Below are 18544 nucleotides of genomic sequence, written 5' to 3' on the forward strand. Positions count from 1 at the left end.
TGTTACCACGGTTACCAGAAACCAGTAGTCCTACCTGTTACCACGGTTACTAGCAGCATTACTAGTTACTGGTTTGTCCGACTGCAGAGGAGACAACGAGTCCTGAAGGCTGTCAGAGAATTCACCTTCATCCTCAGGTGGTTGGACGAGTTAGCAGAGCATCACAGCATCTAGACCATCATCACCATCACCATCATCATCATCATCACCATCATCACCTTCATCGCCTTCATCACCATCATCACCATCATCATCATCATTGTCATCACCATCATCACCATCATCATCATCATTATCATCACCACCATCATCATTGTCATCACCATCATCACCATCATCATCATCATTATCATCACCATCATCATCATTGTCATCACCATCATCACTATCATCATCATCATCATCACCATCATCATCATCATCATCACCATCATCACCCAAACACCATCATCATTGTCATCACCATCATCACTATCATCATCATCATCATCATCATCACCATCATCATCATCATCATCATCACCATCATCATCACCATCATCACCATCATCACTATCATCATCATCATCATCATCTTCATCACCTTCATCACCATCATCACCATCATCATCATCATCACCATCATCATCATCATCATCACCATCATCATCATCATCATCATCATCATTTATCATCATCAGCATCATCACCATCATCATCACCATCATCATCATCATCATCATCATCATCATCATCACCATCATCATCACCATCATCACCATCACCATCATCATTTAACTTTTAAGTTTTATTTTTGCAGTAGAAACTTTTTTTAGGACTTATTGTTTCTGTTTGGAGTCTTTCATTCTCTCCACTGGGGGCGTGGCTAAACTTTATTGATACCGTAAATTATTATTATTAATTTTTATTATTGTTAATATTATCGTCATTATTATTGTTGTTGTTGCACTTGAGTGAAACTTGCACTGATTGAAAGCAGCAGGAAGTATTTTTTTATATATTAATATATTTTGATCTGATGTATTTATATTCAGATTGCCCGTTAATCCGTTAATAAAGTTTATTGGGAACAGTATAAGAGTGAAGTCTGCTTGTGATTGGGGAACCATGAGGTCAGACTGACGCCTCCCTCTAGTGGCTGTGATGAGGCACTGCAGCCTCCTGTGGTTCAGTCAGTGCGAGGAAGAGTTTCCCACCTCAGCCCCTAGACAGCAGGTGGCGCTGTCGGCCTGTTAGCCTCCTGATTAGCGTTGTTAGCACCAGATTGGACTAGTTTTAATGTACACAAAATGAAGAGGTGGAAGAACTTTGAGATGATTTACCTTCACCTGTACGATGATGTCACCGTTTTAATGATGATGTCACCTCTCATTCCTGCAGCTTAATCATGAATCATGAGTCAAAGTGAGTCAAACCCCGCCCTGGTGTTCCTGGTGGAACAGACGACGCCTTCAGAGGGACGTTACCAGAAGCCTCCTGACCTTCTCTGAACATTCTTGGAGGGGGTGTGGGTGGGGGGGGTCTTCCCCATTAGACCTCGGGGGGTTCAGAGATGACTGTTGGACCGCCAGACGCACCGCCTCCCCGACTGCGGTCGGGGTGAATCACTTCCTGGTGAGTTCAGATGCATCCAGGTTCTTCACATGTTCCTCACCCCAGGAACACATTTCTGACCCCCACCCACACCCATAACGACCATCAGGAGTAGGACCTGGTGGAACTTTAGAGGTTCTATATGTGTCCACTCCCCCCTGACCTGTAGGCGTCAGTCCAGCGTTCTCCTGCAGGAGGCGCTGATTCTCAACACGATCGAGGCCTTCAGGTGTGTCAGCAAAGAGGAGGAGTCTGAGGCCCCATCCTGGACAGATGTGATGACTCGGCAAACGACCTCCCACCTGTGATGTCATCAATCTGTCGGTTCTGTTGGGATTCGGTTCGCGAGAACTCGAGGAACCTCGTCTTCGAAGAAACTTTATTTAAAAAGTCCAGTGAGCGTCAGTAACGCGGCGCGGCTTTGATGTCGTCGTCAGGTTTCCAGGTTTCTGAGGAAACTGGTCTCCAGTTAAACCACCATAACCAGGGATTGTCCTGCGTGTGTGTGTGTGTGTGTGTGTGTGTGTGTGTTTGTGTGTGTGTGTGTGTGTGTGTGTGTGTGTGTGTCTTGTTTAACAGCAGAAGACGCCTGTTTTAGAGAAGACTGTCTGATGCTACTGAAAGCCCACAGACCACAGGTACACACACACACACACACACACACACACACACACACACACACACACACACACACACACACACACACACACACACGCTCACACAGCTGTATATATATCGAACCAGGGATCAGACAACTTAACTTTCTCAGCTCGTCTGTCCTGAACAGGTCCGGTATGTCTTGGCGCTGCAGTTCGGTGTGTCCCCTGATCTTACTGGTCTTACTGGGAGCGGCGTCTTCATGGGCGAGTCCCATCCAGTTCCTGTCGGAGAAGCTGATTCGAACCCATGAGTCCATCACAGACATTCTGGTGAGTTTCCCCGTGGCGTCCCACAGGGCTGCGGCCACGTCGTCAGCGTTAGCATGTTTCTGATGATTTCTGTGTAAATTAAATTATTAAAAAAAGTAGATCGATAAATCAATAGATCGATAGATTAATCGATTAAAAGAAAATATAAAAAATATGGTCTGACTGACATTTCTGTCGCGGTCGCGACCTCTGTGAGTCCAGGTGAAACCATCTGGTTGGGCTTTAGAACTTTAAACGTCGTCTCACAGAGGATACAGTTTAAATTTAAATTTAAATTAAACTTTATTAAAACAGCAGACGTGTCGCAATTGATTCAAAGAGTTTAAGTGGGAATAAATTGTGAAAACAAAACGTCTTAAGCCTCAGATCGTGACAGGACTGCCGGATCTGCGATCCGGTGTGGAACCGGTTCGGCGCGTTCACATTTGTTTCAATTGGTGTTTCAGAAGCTGAAGCAGTCAGACATCGTCACCAACCCTCTGTTCAGCTCCGTCATCCAGAGCATCAACTCCACCTGCCAGGTGAGCAGAAGCTCCACTTCCTGTTTGACATGCAGCTTCTTTTCATTGAGATTCAGTTGAACCAGAACCAGAACCAGAACCAGATTCCTCTACGTTGTATTGACAGCGTGTATAAACTGATCCACAGAGAACAGAAGACGTCCACCTGATGAACGCCACCCTGGAGGTCTACCTGAAAATCCTCTCTAGCATCCTGAAGCCGGTCCAGGACGGGACCGGGACCCCGGCCCTCCTGGACCAGCTGGCCCCGTTGGACCGGTCCCAGGTGGTGTTGGTTCTGAAGGACCTCCAGAAGAGGACGGAGAAGCTGAAGAGCGGCCTGTGCCACGACAGGAACGACGTCCTCAGCAAACTGAGCAAGATAAAGGTTAACTTAGCACCGTTAGCGACATGTTAGCTGCCTCAGATTGCTTCAGACTTCAGAGCCAATCAGATTTAAGCTGCTGAACTCTCTCGCCCCCTGCAGGTGGACGATCCGCTCGCCCAGAGGAAAGCGCTGGCGCAGTTCAAGGAGGTCTACCAGGCAGCTTCTGTGATTGTCTATCACAGGTGTGGACCCGCCCACTTCCTGTCCGCCGCATGACCGATAATCCTCAATCTCAGGATCAGCCTCTGGTGCTAGTTAGCTTAGCATTGCTCATCATCGAGCTAAATTTTTGAATAATTATTTTGAAATGTCTGTTTTATTATTAAAGAGGGAGTTTAGTTTCAGTTTATTTTATTTATTTTGTTATTTTATTATTTAACCTCAGGTCATTTCTCAATCTAGTCGAACAGGGACTTTTAATTTTATGGTAATTTAATGTATTTTATTCATGAATAATTTAACTTTATTTATTTTTCTTGTTCGTTTGAATAAAATCAGACATCAGCACAAAACCTCCAGCTCCAGTTTGTCTTTTTCACCTTTTTAAACACCTTATTTTACACACATAACGTGAGACGGTACTGAATTCTCCAGCGTTCTTGAATGCAACATTTCTCACATGTTAAAACAAATCAGCTGATTCAGATCAATGCATTCATTCATGTGGGTTTTTTTTAAAGCTTTGATATAAAATTACTGATAACCACTGGAATGCCGTGCTGTGATTGGCTGTCTAGAGGAGGACTGTAATTCCCATGATGCTCCTGGAAGTCCCATTTATCAGAAAGAGTTAGCTTTCACTTTCTGTTTGTGGGAGTTTCCTCAGAAGTAGCAGGTGTTTTCCACCTGGACGCATCAGTGTGTGTGTGTGTGTGTGTGTGTGTGTGTGTGTGTGTGTGTGTGTGTGTGTGTGTGTGCGCTGACAAGAAAAGACACACATTCACTGTTTCCTCTAAGCCTGACACCTCGTGACATCACTTCCTGTCTTGAGGATGTCCAGAGGTTTGATGCCGATTGGAAGTCCAACTGTTCTAGGACTAAAACCCTGATGAGTTCCAGCAGAACCGGTTCCGTTAGAACCCTTCAGGGTTCCCGGTCCACCAGAGTCCAGCTCCTGCAGGACGGAACCAGGTTTGGGTTCCACCTCCGGTCCACAGCCAGTAGCAGCTAGCAGCTAGTAGCTGTTAGCAGCAACAGCAGTCAGTAGGTACAATCAGTTGACAGCAACAACAGTTAGCAGCTAGTAGCTGTTAGCTGCTACTAGCAGTTAGCTGCAACATTGAATTTGCTGTGAATCGTTGTGTCAATGGGGGGCAGCGGCCATCGTTCCTGCTGCGGCCGGCTGTGATTGGCCCTGACGCTTCACGTGACATTCGCGTCACGTGACATTCGCGTCACGTGACATTCGCGTCACGTGACATTCGCGTCACGTGACATTCGCGTCACGTGACATTCGCGTCACGTGACATTCGCGTCACGCGTGTTGTTTGTACCGTTGTGTCCCAGTGGGCGGAGCCACCACACCCATGAGGCCCACCCAGAAACACCTGAGCGAGACACACCCACCCAACAAACCAGTACCGTCCAGATTCTGGACACTAATCGGGTGCAGGGTGACCCGGAAGAGGGCGGGGACAGAGTTTGGAGGTTCTTTATTGGTGCTGTATGATTCTCTGGGAGACGCCGCCGTTCTTCAACGGATGTCTGTCGGGTCCTGGGTTCTGATGGCTTTTCCAGAGAACCCGTCTACCCAGAACCTGCCAATCAGCTGTCAGTAGCCTGGCGTGTGGGCGCTGTCAGCCTGAGACCACTCACCCTCTTCTGTGAAGTTGGGTGATTTAAAGGAAACAGAACAACCACAGTTTTTCACACCTCCATCGTCACTCGCTCTCCCCGAGGCGCCGTGGTGTCTCTCGACCTTTCTGCCTCTCTATAAAGACACAAAGTTCTGTCAGCCGAGCAGAAGACGTTCAGGACGGTCCTACCTGCAGCAGCGAGTCACGCCCGGCCCCCACAGGTGAGCACCAGTAGAGTCAGGATGATCGCCATGGTGACGGCGCTGGTCTGCCTGAGTCTGGCCTGGAGTCAGGCTGGGGGATCCCACATCCCGGTGGAGATAAACCAGACCATCCATGACCTCCTGCGTTACTACAAGAGCATCACGGTGAGTCCTGCCGCCCGGTGCCGACAAATCAGTCGTGTTGCGTTCACTGTCCGCGTGTTCAAACCATCACGCCTGTGTTTTCTTTCTGTTTCTGTGCAGAAGTTAACAAATAGAGCCATATTCACCGGGAAGCCGCTGTTTTCCCGGGAGCCGCCTTCCGGAAAACTGGAGGTAAAAAACTTGTCTGAGCTTGAGGGGGGCAGTGCTAGCCTAGCCTAGCTTAGCATCAGCATGGGTGCAGGTGGAAACAGCTAGCGTGGCTCTGCGTGGGGGAAATCCCACCAGCAGCTCACCGAACGGCACCTGAATGCATCACCAATGGAAACAACAGGGGGGAAATATTAGCTTCTGTGCTAACTGGCTGCTAACAGCTGGATCAGTGGAACGTGTTAGCGAAGCCGCTTAGCCTCCCACTCACTTTTTGCTCACCACATCTTCGCAGGTGTTGCATTAACCATCATCGTGTCAAATGTGGTTTCTGGGGGCCAATGACCTCTGACTCACCCCCCACCCCACCCCCACAACCCTCCCACATAGTTTTTCCGCTGCTTTAAAACAGTCTTAGTTTCTGGTTGTTTGGGTTCTGTCTCATCCATCTTCCTGTTTCAGGCCAGGATGCTGTACATGGGGGGCGTCCTGGAGACCTACGACAAGATGATTGGCCAGATGCTGATCCAGCTGCCAACCTCTGACCCCCCAACCGCTAACGCCGTTGCTAACGCTAACGGTGCTCAGCTGAGTGATGTGAAGACGGAGCTGAGGTACATCCTGAAGAAGATCCAGGAACTGAAGCGGCATCGGTTCAACGAGCAGCAGAAGCTCCTGAATGGGCTGCAGGCGCTACGACGCATCCAGGTAGGGCGACATAGACGCCAGACACGACACAGGCCTACGCCCTCTAGCCACAGGACATGTGAGGCTATGCAGGTCTAAGTAGGTTTACATCATGGTATAAGTAGTCTTATGAAAGGTTTTCGTAGGTATATGTAGTCCTATGACAGACTTATGTAGGTATATGTAATCTTATGAAAGGTTTATGTAGGTATATGTCGTCTTACGGAAGGTTTATGTAGGTATATGTAGTCTTATGAAAGGTTAATATACGTAGGTATATATAGTCTTAAAGGTCTATGTAGGTATACACTGTATGTAGTCTTCATAACTCTTCATAACCCTTCATAACCCTTCATAAGTGGTCATAAGCCTTCTTTGGGGATGTCCTGAGCTGCTGATGAACTCCTTATTCCTCGTCTCTGTCCCTCAGACGGATGACGTCACCGTCCAGAGCAAAGCATTGTGGGAGCTGCCGTGGCTCTACGAGGAGGCGAGCTCCTTGTCCAACAACACCAAGGAGGAACGAAGGAGGCGGCGGCGGCGGCAGGCAAAGAGGGTCAAAGGTCATCTGAGGGGCTAAAATGAAACGATGTGATCAGAAACGGTTTTAATGTCACATGACATTCTTGAGTCTGTGTCTGTGCTCTGATTGGACGATAGAGTAGGATTGAGCACAAAGCCTGATGTTCAGTAGAACTGATGAAGATGATGATAGACGTTCTCTCAGCACCAGCCAGTGTCTTCCTAGCTGTTTGTATTTTTATAACAAGTCATTTTCTATATTTATTTTGTATTTAAGGGTCTATTTAACCTGATTGATTGATTATTTATTGTGTATTTATTGATTGGCTCAACTGAATACAACTGACTGCAAAACAAAATCGGCTTTTATTGGTTGTTTATTGATCTGGAAACCGACCTGTCAGATGGAAACCGACCCGTCAGATGGAAACCGACCCATCGGATGGAAACCGACGGGTCGGTTGCTGAGAGCCCCCCCCCCCGCCCAAACCACAGCCTCCACAGGACTTCCTGTGACATCACTTCTGGTAAATGTCAGGTGCTTCCTTTACTGTAACTAAACTCGACGGTCTGGACGAGTTCTAAGAACGCGGGCTGTTTCCCCCGGCAACCGAGCGCTGGAGGAGGTCACATGATCAGAGCGGTACATCTGAGCTGCGGCCGTCAGTGAAGATGTCACGTCTGTGGGGGTCAACAAGGTCAGACGTATGGTAGCAGGATGCTAACACGTTGTCTTTTGCTAGCAACCCGCTTACAGCAAGAACCAAACTGGCTGGCGGGACCTTCAGGAAACCATGACAAAAGAGTCAGGCTCCGCCCCCAGCTGCTTCTGTGGTCGCCGCCGTTGTGTGTGTGTGTGTGTGTGTGTGTGTGTCTGTGTGTGTGTGTGTGAGTCAGCGTTTTGCAGATGCTTTTGCAGGAGAAAGGAAGCAGCTTTAAATTCATCTGCAAACGAGGATCTGCAGCATCATCGCCACCGCCGCCACCATCGCCCCCTCCACACCGCCGCCACTGCTAGCAGGGTGCAGACAAACATGTGCAAACATATCTCACCTCAGATCAGTTTCTGTAGTCGTCAGGCTGCAAGATGGTCCCCATGCTAATGCTGCTCAGGTTAGCAGAATTAGCATGCTAACGGTCGCTAATAAGAAAAAAGAAAATAAACTAAGGTTAGCTCTTCTGTAGCTGACAAACTGTAGTTCAACTGTGCAGAGATAAAAATATCTCACACACACACACACACACACACACACACACACGCTATTTCTAGAATAAGAAGTAACAGAACAGCTAAAAGAATATTTAAATTTAAATGATGTTTCTGCTCTGGTGGTGCGCTGGTGACGTGTCCGGGGTGTCCCCCATGTCTCCAGCAGACCCCTGATGTTTCCATGACAATAAATGCTTTAATGGAATCCATAGACCCTCCTCTTCATCTTCCTCATCCGATCGGACACCTCACAGAAGTCATGTGGTCAATGTTTTATTATTATAGATTTAATAAAAATGTGATTGAAACAAAAACCGTTGGTCTGTTTGAATTTGTTGCTCTTGGTGAAAATCAAATTGAATCGATAAATAACAATAAATTCATAACAATAAATCAATTAATTACAATACATTTATTTCTGACAGTTGATGGAAGAAAAGCAGCGCCGTTCACACGTCACGTGATTCCTCTGCTCCTCTGGCCTCAGTGACGTCACTCCTCTGCTGACGCCTAGTGGACGAACCGCTGAACTACAGCAGCTGCTGTTGAACTTCATTCATTCATTGGTTCCGGGTTCGAGCTCCCCGCCTCCCGCCCGTAGGTCAGCTGGGATAGGCTCAGACAACCCACGTGACGCGGAAACGTAGGTTGAGAAGCTGAATGAAGGAATGAATGGAGCTCAAAGTGCACGTGTGTGACTGTCCGGTGTCAGGTGCGCGCGGGGCTGTTCTGCGCCGGTACGTCACCCGCCCCTCGCGTTCTGCTTACGGGTTCCGACATGCTGGAGTGGAGGACTTTAAAACTGTGACGTCACGTCCGGTGAGAGAAGGTGTGTTGATGCGCAGCAGGTGAGGACGAGTGTCGGGTCGCGGTGCCTTCCTCATTCCACGAAATTGCGTGGGCCACAGCCCGTGATGACGTCACTCTCCCGGATATGACGGTTGTTGGAGACCAAACATCCAGAGTCCAGGTGTCCTGGAACGTTTTGTGGAATGAGGTCCTGATGGGGAAGATGGCCGTTCAAGATGTGTCCGACAGGAAGCGTCTGGACCTCCAGCCAGGTGAGTAGGTAAGGGGGGGTGAGCAGGTGAGGGTGGGGTCTAAACGTCATTTTGCCATCTGACGGTAGATCAAGCGTCTGTGCTGGGGGGCTAATCAGCGACTTTCCGTGGGTGTTTTTCCTTCAGGCCCAACTCAGACGACTCAGGTCAATCAGGATGGGGGACTTTGACGCTCCGTTATGGAAACATTTCTAGAAGGTGAGGCACGGCCTCACCTGTTGTCATGACAGAAAAACAATAAAAATGGACAAAATAAATTAAATGGTTATATTTATCCAGTGATGCGTATTATAAAGTTATTTTCTGTTTAACGTCACCAATTTTAGATTATTTTCACACAAAATCTCAGTATTTTCATATTTACCTCTGAAATCCTGATAAGAGACCTGTGGTGAGTCATTGATCACCATGGATTGATCAATGACTCCACTAGCTGTGCTGGTAGCTAAACAGTGAGACTGTATTGCTATCTCTCTATATGTCGCTATTAAAATGTTCAAACACGTTTGATCTATGAACTAAATTCCCATAATTTAGCTAATGTATATAATGTAGTGTTTTTTTTGTCCATAACTGTATGTGTGTAACATCTTTCTGGAGTTGAGCGGTCCTGAAACCGCTGGGAAAAGGCACTAAATGAGGCACGTAGTTCTCCTGCCTCATGGTAGGGGGCGCTGGTGATCCCAGGGATTCGGCCAAGGATTCTTCGTAGAAGAAGTGACAGTAAACTAACCCCATTCATTTGTTTCACGCTCACCTTGCCTTACTATATGATTGTTTTCGCTGCTTTTGTTCAGAAGGAGCGGCGCATGGACTTCATTTATCAGTAAACGTAACATACAGGTATTAAAGATTAAATGTAACATTTTGAATTTCCCAATTTAAGGAAATTCAAATTATTAATTAAATTATTTAACAGTAGAAAACGAGGCTTTGGCACAAAGTTGCAATTTAAATTTCGATTTCATGGTGAATTAAAGGAGCTGAAACAAAAACAGACAAACGTGAACAATAAAAGTTTTATTAACAATAGTAATAATTATTTTTTTCCACCACAATAAAATTTAACAAAGGCTCACTAGAAAACTGTCCACTTCTGTACAGTAGATAAAGAACGCTGTAAAACTGGCTGCCGTGAAGCACAGCAGCAAATTCAAACCCTCAAAACTTTATTTTTCAAACATTTTCAAAATTATTTACAGATAAAATCCACCAAAAAAAACCCAGAACAGCTGGCAAACGTCACGTGAATACAGCGTAGCTTTACGCTAACAGCTTCCCGACAGGAGCTGCATGGCTCAGTGGCTAGCATGCTAACGAGTTAGCAAGCTAATTAGGCTACAGCTCTTTTTCTGATATTTTTTTCTGAGAGGTCAGCCGTTAATAAAAAATATCAAGTGTACGGTTTATCCCTCGACAACGTCTGACAGGCAAACTTCACCTCTGACTGACCTTCTGTTATCTTCCTGTTAGCCTCCCTTCCTAGCTTCCTGTCTAAACTGCTAGCTCTCAGCTAGCACTGGAAAAAAAAAGCACTTTGGTAGATTCAACCAAATGCCCTGGGTGTTAGCCACAATTACAACGGCAACGCTAATAATGCTAATTGAGCTGTCTGAGGTACCAACATGAAATACTCTATATTTATGCTAATGCTAACAGCTTACATGAGCACCACCCCCCTGAAAGAAGTTCAGTGCTACTTGCTGTCAGTTAGCAGAAGGCTAGTGTTAGCTTCACTGTAAAGTAAATGTCAGTGCAGCAGCTAGTGGCTAGGCGCTAGCAGTCCACGGGTGTTAGCTTAGCCCTGTCGCCAGCAGGTATTGCCCGTCTGTCCTGAGGCAAAACGTGACAGGTGGTTGATTTGTGCAGCCACGCCCCTTCATCTCACACACACGCACGCGCACACACACACACACACGTTAGCGTCGTTCGACTAGCTGTAAAAACGTTCGAAAGTTGACACCATTTTATTGGACAGACTTTAAACCGCTAACAGATCAGAACTGCTGGTTCCGGTTTCGTCTAATAAACCAATCGATTGATCGATGAATCGGCTGATTTCTGATAAAGAGGTAAACAAAAATTATTTCATGTTTGAGTTTAATCGCCGTCACAACCTGATGGATTCAACGTTAACTATGACATCACTGAGTCACGGCTACAGACGCGTTAACTGACCTCAAACATGTTTTGATGACATCACTGGTCTGTGATTTGGGGGTGTGGCTTGGCAATGACTAACTGAAGGCACGAAGTTACGACTGTCAGCTGTCGTTTCATTAAAAAAAAACAAAAAAACCAAACACAACCAATCTGATCCTTAGAGATCAACCGTCAGACAGGAACCGTCCCGCCCACTTCCTCCTTCAAGGCGCTTCCCATTTCCTGTTCCGGAGGGGCGGGGCTTCCCCTGAGGTGGGTGGAGCGGTTAGCATCTGTGCGTTTTAAATCGTCAGTTTCGTTGCGCCGATTTCGTTCGGACATGTTACCATGACCACCGTTCCTCCTCCTTCATCAGGTGATCGTTGTGTGTCAAACATTCGCACACACACGATCAGTGTAGATCAGATCAATAAATACTCAACTGTAGTAAATAAATAAATAAGACCCCCCCCCCCCATTAGACGGATCAATCCTATATACTGATACTGATCTACTGATCATCGGTTGTTTCTCCATTATTGATTTGTCTGTGATGACATCAGCGCTCAGTCACATCGGTACATTTGATTGGCTGAGGTGACCCTGATCAATTGAACACCTGATCAATCACCTTCTCTGTAATCTGACCGGTGTCAACATCAATGAATTGTTCAATAAACAGATCGGACATTTTAACATATATATATATGTTCCAATCAATCCAAGATCAATGACTGCTAAGTGATCAGTCCATTAAAATATCCTTCATACACTCACCTGATCAATCACCTGGGATCATTCACCCTCTGAGCTCAAATGAGAATCTGATGCAGGCAGAATCATTATCACCAATTAATAGCATTGATCTGAAGCTCGACTCTAAGGCTGTTTATCAATTTCTTTTTAAACTAATTAACAGAAGTTGATTGATACGGATCAATATCAGGTTTCTCTGTGCTGCACCTGTGAAGTTCCCAAAGATCAATGGAGAATCAATATATTTTTAAACCAATTTTGGTCATGTTCTGTGTCATTGATGAATATTGGTCCAGGTTGTACCTGAACCCGGTTATTCTAGTGATCAGAATTGATTATCCTACACCATTCATTTGATTATTGATAGATCTCATCAAGTTATCTAAAAATGTATAAACTGGGACAATAATCACTAACCATTGAACCCTGGTGATCAGATCAATATTAATTTTCCTTCCATCTGGAGTTTTTTAAAACAATTGACCACGAACACTATAGGAATCTAATCCAGTTTTTTCTCATCTAATCCAGTTTAGTCTAATTTAATCCAGTTTAGTCTGAACCAGTTTAGTTTAATCTACTTTTCATATACTGTAATCTAATCCAGTTTATTCATTCATCTACAACCAATTTATCTGCCGTGGCGGGTCGTGGGGAGCTGGAGACCATCCCAGCTGACTGAGGGCGTGAGGCCAGTGCACCATAGACACTTTATTCCAATCTAATTTTTTCTAATAAAATCCAGTTTAGTCAGTCTAATCTAATTAAATCTAATCTAAACCAGCATGATGCCACTAGGTCAGGTGTAATCTAATTATGTCTACTGTAATCCAGTCTATTTTTAGTGGAACTAAAGTTTACTGCTGGGTTAAGTTACAATAAACCATCAGAATAAAAATCTTTTTTTGTTCAGATTGGGACCAAATTCTGTTTTAATCCATTTATCATCCAATCAATCAATCAATCAGTTCTTGAATAAAACCGATCGTGGACCGTATGAAGGATATTCTAGTGATGTGACCGCGCTGATAAAATACAGACACAATGTAGCTCGTCTGAAGCTAACATGCTAGCAACAGCTAACTGAGCTAACTAGCTGATCTTGTTTTTACATTTAAAATTATCCAAATATTTTACGCGTCAGACTTTAACAAGATAATCCAGATTAGTTTAACCTGAAAACATTGACCCGTCACAATAGCTTCATTTCACCCTCACAGTTTCCGTACCCACGTTACGTCAGAACACGAACACATCTTTTAGCCCCTCCCACCTCTGTAGCGTCACAAAAATTAAAACCGCTAAACTCTAAACCTGTGCTTGGTAAGGCTTGGCAGTGAACAGCAACCAGGCTACAGATAACAAAGGCTACGGCTAGCCCCCAGACTGCCAAAAAAGGCCTATTGTGAGCCAGCTATACCTAGCCGATGAATTAAAACCTTTGCTAGGCTAACTGCTAGCTGGTTAAAAGGTAAAAAGGTAGCAAAGTGTCCGCTATACAAGTAGCGGTAGCAGTGACTAGCCAGGTAACAGTTAGCTGGCTGACAGGTACAGAGCTAGCACAGGCTAGCTACAGACTGTGAAACAGCAGCTAGCAAAGAGTGCTAGCCAGCTAACAGATTCATTTTGGATTTATTATGAGAATTCAGGATGATATGAAAATGAGATTAGCACGCTAATCGTTACCTCGGTATCATCAGATTAAATCTGATCAACACTTGACTGATCAATAACCCTAACCTGGGAGCTGATTTCGTTGTCTGATCAATCGATCAATCGATCGTTTGATCAGATTTTGAGCTGGAAACAAAAGCCTTGTGTCCTGGGTCACCACCGCATTTGGACTGACGTGTTCTGATTGTCTGAACAACCTTTTGATGAGGTCACTTCCTGTCTGCAACTGTTTGAACTTGAATCTGAGTCTGAACGTGTAAAATATCCTTTAGCTCAGCTTCGATCGCGTTGAACCCAAGTCCACCGCCGTGAGGACCAACACCCAACAACCAGAAGCTCCCAGGAACCGGACAAACCGATTTCAACCAGTTCCAACTCACGGCTAACAGGCTAACGGGCTAACTCTCAGCTGACCAGCTTGGGCAGAACTGTCCTGGGCTGGATGTTCCCGTTAGCATCGGTAATCGCCGCTAAGTTAGTCCTGGTTTTGGCGGAGGAGGCCACGGTGGTGGATGAGGTGCTGGCAAGCTTGGAGATAGAGGTGATAGCGCTGTCAGGGGCGGTACTCCGTTTGGACGAGGTCTTTTCAGCGGTGGTGGTGGTTCCTGCTGGGGGTTTGGGTAGTCGCCGCCTCAGCCACGGGTGGCGGAGTGCCTGGCCGGGGGTCATCCTGAGGGTGGGGTCCCACTCCAAACATTGCTTGAGGAAGTCCAGGAACAGCGGGTCGTCGCAGCCCTTCAGCGCTGCGCTCCAGTCCTTGCTGCCCGGCGGGCCGCGTACCTTACCCCTTCGCGAACGGCCGCCATTCAGCACTGTGGTGCCTTCTGGGAGCGTGGTGACGGTGCAGTACCGTGGATACCCTTTGGATGACACAAAGTTCTTGGCTCTTTTGGAGGCGTCCAGGAGCTTCTGGCTCGGCATACCCAGGAGTTCGATGATGCAGGCCAGCTGGTCGGCTTCGTCTTCGCCCGGTAGCAGCGGGTAACCTGTTAGTAGCTCTGCCAGGATGCAGCCCAGGGACCAGATGTCGATGGGCATCCCATACCTGGAGCCTGGAAGACAGGAACCAGTCAGAACCAGTCAGAACCTGGACACAGGTCAGCCACAGCTAAGGCATACCCAACAAGCTAAAGAAACACCCAACAAGCTAAGGCAATACCCAACAAGCTAAGGCAATACCCAACAAGTTAGAATCGTGGGTTGCCCTCACCTAGGATGACCTCTGGTGCTCGGTAGAACCTGGACTGAATGTAGGTGTAGACTCTCTGATGTTCGTAACAACTGGAACCGAAGTCAATGACCTGAGGACAGATGGACAGAACGGTCTATGAATGGACGCCTGGGCGTCGTGACACAACGCGTGGACCCTTGTCCTCCGGGCATACCTTGATGCCGCTGCGCCCTTGCTGCTTGAGCAGGATGTTCTCAGGCTTCAGGTCGCAGTGGATGATGCGGTTCCGGTGCAGCGAGTCCAGGCACTGCAGGATGGAGTGGGCAAACTTCCTGACCAGCGGGAGGCTGAAGCCCTGGAACTTGTTCTTCTTGATGAGCTCGTACAGGTTCATGCTGAGCAGCTCAAAGGTCATGCAGATGTGGTTCCGGAAGGTGAAGTTCTCCAGCATGTGGATGACGTTCATGGTGGAGTCCTTGTCCTGCTTCTTCAGGTGCTCCAGGATGCGGATCTCCTCCGCCGCCTGGCGGTGGAAGCGCTTCTCGTTGCGGACCATCTTCAGGGCGATGTGGGTCTGGGTCTTGTGGTCGAAGGCCTTCACCACCTGCAGGAGGAGAAGGAGCACTCTCAGGATAAAGACCAGTAGCAGTACTAGTAGCACTAGTAGTACCAGCAGTACTAGTGTTACTAGTTCTACCACTATACCGGACCTGTCCAAAGCTGCCCTTGCCGATGACCTTCAGAACTTCATAGCGGTACGAGATGTGGTCGTGGGGAACGTGGATGTAGGACCCCTGATCGTCGTCATAGCCACCGTTGTTGGCTCCGCCCATCACCCCTGACCTCTTCTTGGCATTCGGACCAACAAAGAACACTGAGGATAAAACAAGAAAGTCGTAAGAACCCCAGTCGTCGCCACTACAGGTGACGGGTTTGCGACTGTCCACCAATGGAGGCCACGCCCACTCACCCTCCGGGTAGCTGAACACCTCGTGGTGCTCGAATGATGACATCTTGGACATGAACTGCTTCATGGACTGCTCTGGTGTCATGGCGGTGGACTTTGGCTTGCTGTCTGTCGTCTTGTTGGAGGCGGCGCTGCCCTGCCGGCAGTGACGGGCGGGGTCTGAGGCAGCGGTATGGCGGTCCGGCGGCGGTAGCACCTGGCGGGTGGAGCTAATGGGGGCGAGGCCGTTGGGCTGGGAGGTGAGCACTGGACGCTTGTTGTCCTCAAACAGCTGCGACGACAGCTGGACGGCGTCCGACACCACAGCTTTAGGGATGCCCTGAAGACCAGGAGGAGCGAGTCATTGATTAGTTATTGATTACAGTTAATAACAACTGATTCATGTGTCTTTATGTCCTGCTATCGCTAACGGGGGCAGTAAACCAGCGCTAACTCAGCTCCTGGGTTCCTGAGTGCGTCCTTCACAGCGGCCTATAAACCAATCAGCTGTTTAAAGCATCTCAGAGCCTGCGGCTATTATTAGCCTGCAGCTACAGCTGACTGCTGCTCAGAGCTGACAGCAGACTGAAATGTGGACAGCATGCTAGCCACAGGTTAACAGTCCCACTGCTAACCGTCGCTACACGCGTCCTGGCGTCAACGTTTTCTGTCTCTTCCTTTGATTTGGAAGTTTCCCCACTGTGGAACTACTAAAGGTGTATCTTATCTTGTGCCAACAATTAATTTCTGTTTCCTTTAAGCTAAATTAAGCTGAATTGATCTTTGATCCACTGATTGGTCGATCGTTAGCACAGACAGGACTTTAAATTCACCTCATGTAAAAAAGGTTCTTTTGTCCTCTTTGGAAATACTGATCAGTGATCAATAGGCCAGCAGTCAAATTCATATTCATCTGATCTGACTTCTTACAAACATGTATCATCAGTACATAATCAATACGCCAAACTGATCAAAGCGTCAGGTGTCTTCATCTAACTGGAGGTAATCAATAATCACTGACGGTCACGGGGTTGTGGTTGTTGTTGTGAAGCCGCGGCAGAGCGACAGGTGATGTCGTCTTAGTGCCGCCCAGCACCTCACCCGGTTTCCCTGGAAACAGAGGGGGGGGGCAACAAGTTAGCTTAGCTTAGCACCGCAGTTATGTTGTGGTCATCTGTGTGTTATAAACACTGTGTTCATGTTAATATCATCTGTTATAAACACTACATGTTAATGTCATCTGTCTGTTATAAACACTATATTGATGTTAATGTCATCTGTCATAAACACTGTATTGTTTGTCATCTGTCTGTTATAAACACTGTATTCATGTTTGTCATCTGTCTGTTATAAACACTGTATTCATGTTTGTCATCTGTCTGTTATAAACACTATTCGTGTTAATGTCGTCTGTTATAAACACTACATGCATGCTAATGTCATCCGTCTTATACACACTGTATTCACGTTACTGTCACCTATTATAAACACTGTATTCACTTTAATGTCATCTGTTATAAACATTGTATTCGCGTCAATATCATGTTATAAACACTGGTCACGTTACTGTCATCTGTTATAAACGCTACATTCTCTCTCATCGGCAGGAAGCCTGTTCCTGCTACTGTTAGCCTGCTGCTAACGTTCTTTGGGAATAATAAACTCTGTTTTCACGGGGTGACGTCAGCGCGCGTGCAGCGGGTTATTGATCCGTCGTGACTCGGTACCGGTTCGGGCGGTGGGACTCCGGGAGGACTTCAGGTGACCCAGAGTCCCGACCACTGCGAGCTAGCAGCTAACTAGCGCTAGCTAAAAATAAACCCCGGAGAAGAAGACGGGTTGATCGATCGGTCGCGAGCTCGTTTCCGCTAATCGGATTAAAGGTTGGGATTATTGATGATGGTTTAACGTTTAAAGCCCCTGAAGCCGAGCCGTCAGTTAGCCGTCCGTTAGCCGCAGCTCCCCCAGCCTCCCCTCCGGCTGGTGAGGCCGGATCAAAGCGCAGCTAACCGGGGGACGACCGGCGGCGTGTCCCGCTACTCTGACCGGGTCCGGGCGCCCTGACAGCGGCTACAGACGCGGTGCTCACCCGTCGGGAGGACCGAGGCTCCGGGCTTCTTGGTTAACATGGCGGCCGCTCTTCTCTGGACACCGACGGACGGGACGCCTCCTCTTCCTCCACCTGGAGCTCTTCCTCCTCTTCTTCCTCCTCCTCCTCCTCGTCCTCCTCTTCTTCTTCAATGGTTGTCTGCGCATGCGCGCCCCCAACTGGTCTGGAGCGTGTTGTGTTTATTTTGGTCATTATGACGTCATATTTGAGGACAAAATTAGGTTAAACGTCAGATTTTTTATTTTTATTTTTTATGAAAGACGATTAAAGTTGAACTTCATCATTTATACGTTATAAATGTTAAGTTAATATTTATAATATATAACTGTTAATATTAACAGTTAAATAATTAGTTTTTGGAATTAAAGCTCATTAATGTATCAGATAAATAATAATAATAATTCAAGGTGTCCACAGATACAAACAAAACAAACTGTTCTCACAGGTGATTTTCCCACCGTGACCGGTAAGGATGATCGTTAATTAATCGTCCGGATTCACCTGTCAGGGGGGCGTGGTCACTCACCTTCATTAAGGTGGGGGG

General features: G+C 46.9%; 3 protein-coding genes across 5 annotated transcripts in view; 2 read left to right on the plus strand and 1 right to left on the minus strand.

The window, feature by feature from the left end:
- Window positions 1–367, plus strand: part of il26 (interleukin 26) — a 1558-nt gene extending 1191 nt beyond the window's left edge. Inside the window, exon 5 of the mRNA XM_068307324.1 lies at window positions 88–367. Within this exon, the coding sequence (XP_068163425.1) occupies window positions 88–174 (87 nt within the window). The 3' untranslated portion in view covers window positions 175–367. The remainder of the gene's footprint in view (window positions 1–87) is intronic.
- Window positions 368–5409: 5042 nt separating this feature from the next.
- On the plus strand, window positions 5410–7151 carry LOC137589464 (interferon gamma-like). Of its 3 annotated transcripts, XM_068307243.1 has the most exons (4): window positions 5410–5574; window positions 5674–5745; window positions 6184–6429; window positions 6839–7151. In XM_068307243.1, the coding sequence occupies exons 1-4, from the start codon at window positions 5449–5451 to the stop codon at window positions 6986–6988; spliced, it is 594 nt and encodes a 197-aa protein (XP_068163344.1). In that variant the 5' UTR covers window positions 5410–5448; the 3' UTR covers window positions 6989–7151. The 3 variants fall into 3 exon arrangements, with proteins under 3 accessions (XP_068163344.1, XP_068163343.1, XP_068163345.1); XM_068307242.1 differs by having other exon boundaries at window positions 5410–5745; XM_068307244.1 differs by lacking the exon at window positions 5674–5745.
- A 3103-nt stretch (window positions 7152–10254) lies between these two features.
- On the minus strand, window positions 10255–18189 carry dyrk2 (dual-specificity tyrosine-(Y)-phosphorylation regulated kinase 2). The gene is made up of 7 exons (XM_068307234.1): window positions 17980–18189; window positions 16912–17000; window positions 15915–16230; window positions 15655–15818; window positions 15159–15548; window positions 14984–15074; window positions 10255–14825 (listed from the first exon to the last, which is right to left on the minus strand). Exons 1-7 carry the CDS (start codon window positions 18017–18019, stop codon window positions 14179–14181), a joined length of 1737 nt encoding a protein of 578 aa, XP_068163335.1. The 5' UTR covers window positions 18020–18189; the 3' UTR covers window positions 10255–14178.
- Between the last annotated feature and the right edge of the window lie 355 nt (window positions 18190–18544).

The sequence above is a fragment of the Antennarius striatus genome, chromosome 22 (assembly GCF_040054535.1).
Source record: "Antennarius striatus isolate MH-2024 chromosome 22, ASM4005453v1, whole genome shotgun sequence".
Lineage (NCBI taxonomy): Eukaryota > Metazoa > Chordata > Actinopteri > Lophiiformes > Antennariidae > Antennarius > Antennarius striatus.

Excerpts from the sequence above, each read along its gene's own strand:
- dyrk2 (XM_068307234.1), bottom strand. The coding sequence starts at position 18,019 with ATGTTAACCAAGAAGCCCGGAGCCTCGGTCCTCCCGACGG. Across the intron at positions 17,001-17,979 it reads AGCCTCGGTCCTCCCGACGG|GGAAACCGGGTGAGGTGCTG; the intron begins GTGAGCACCGCG and ends CTCTGTTTCCAG. Across the intron at positions 14,826-14,983 it reads AGCACCAGAGGTCATCCTAG|GCTCCAGGTATGGGATGCCC; the intron begins GTGAGGGCAACC and ends CCTGTCTTCCAG.
- LOC137589464 (XM_068307242.1), top strand. The coding sequence starts at position 5,449 with ATGATCGCCATGGTGACGGCGCTGGTCTGCCTGAGTCTGGCCTGGAGT. Across the intron at positions 5,746-6,183 it reads CGCCTTCCGGAAAACTGGAG|GCCAGGATGCTGTACATGGG; the intron begins GTAAAAAACTTG and ends TTCCTGTTTCAG. Across the intron at positions 6,430-6,838 it reads AGGCGCTACGACGCATCCAG|ACGGATGACGTCACCGTCCA; the intron begins GTAGGGCGACAT and ends TCTGTCCCTCAG.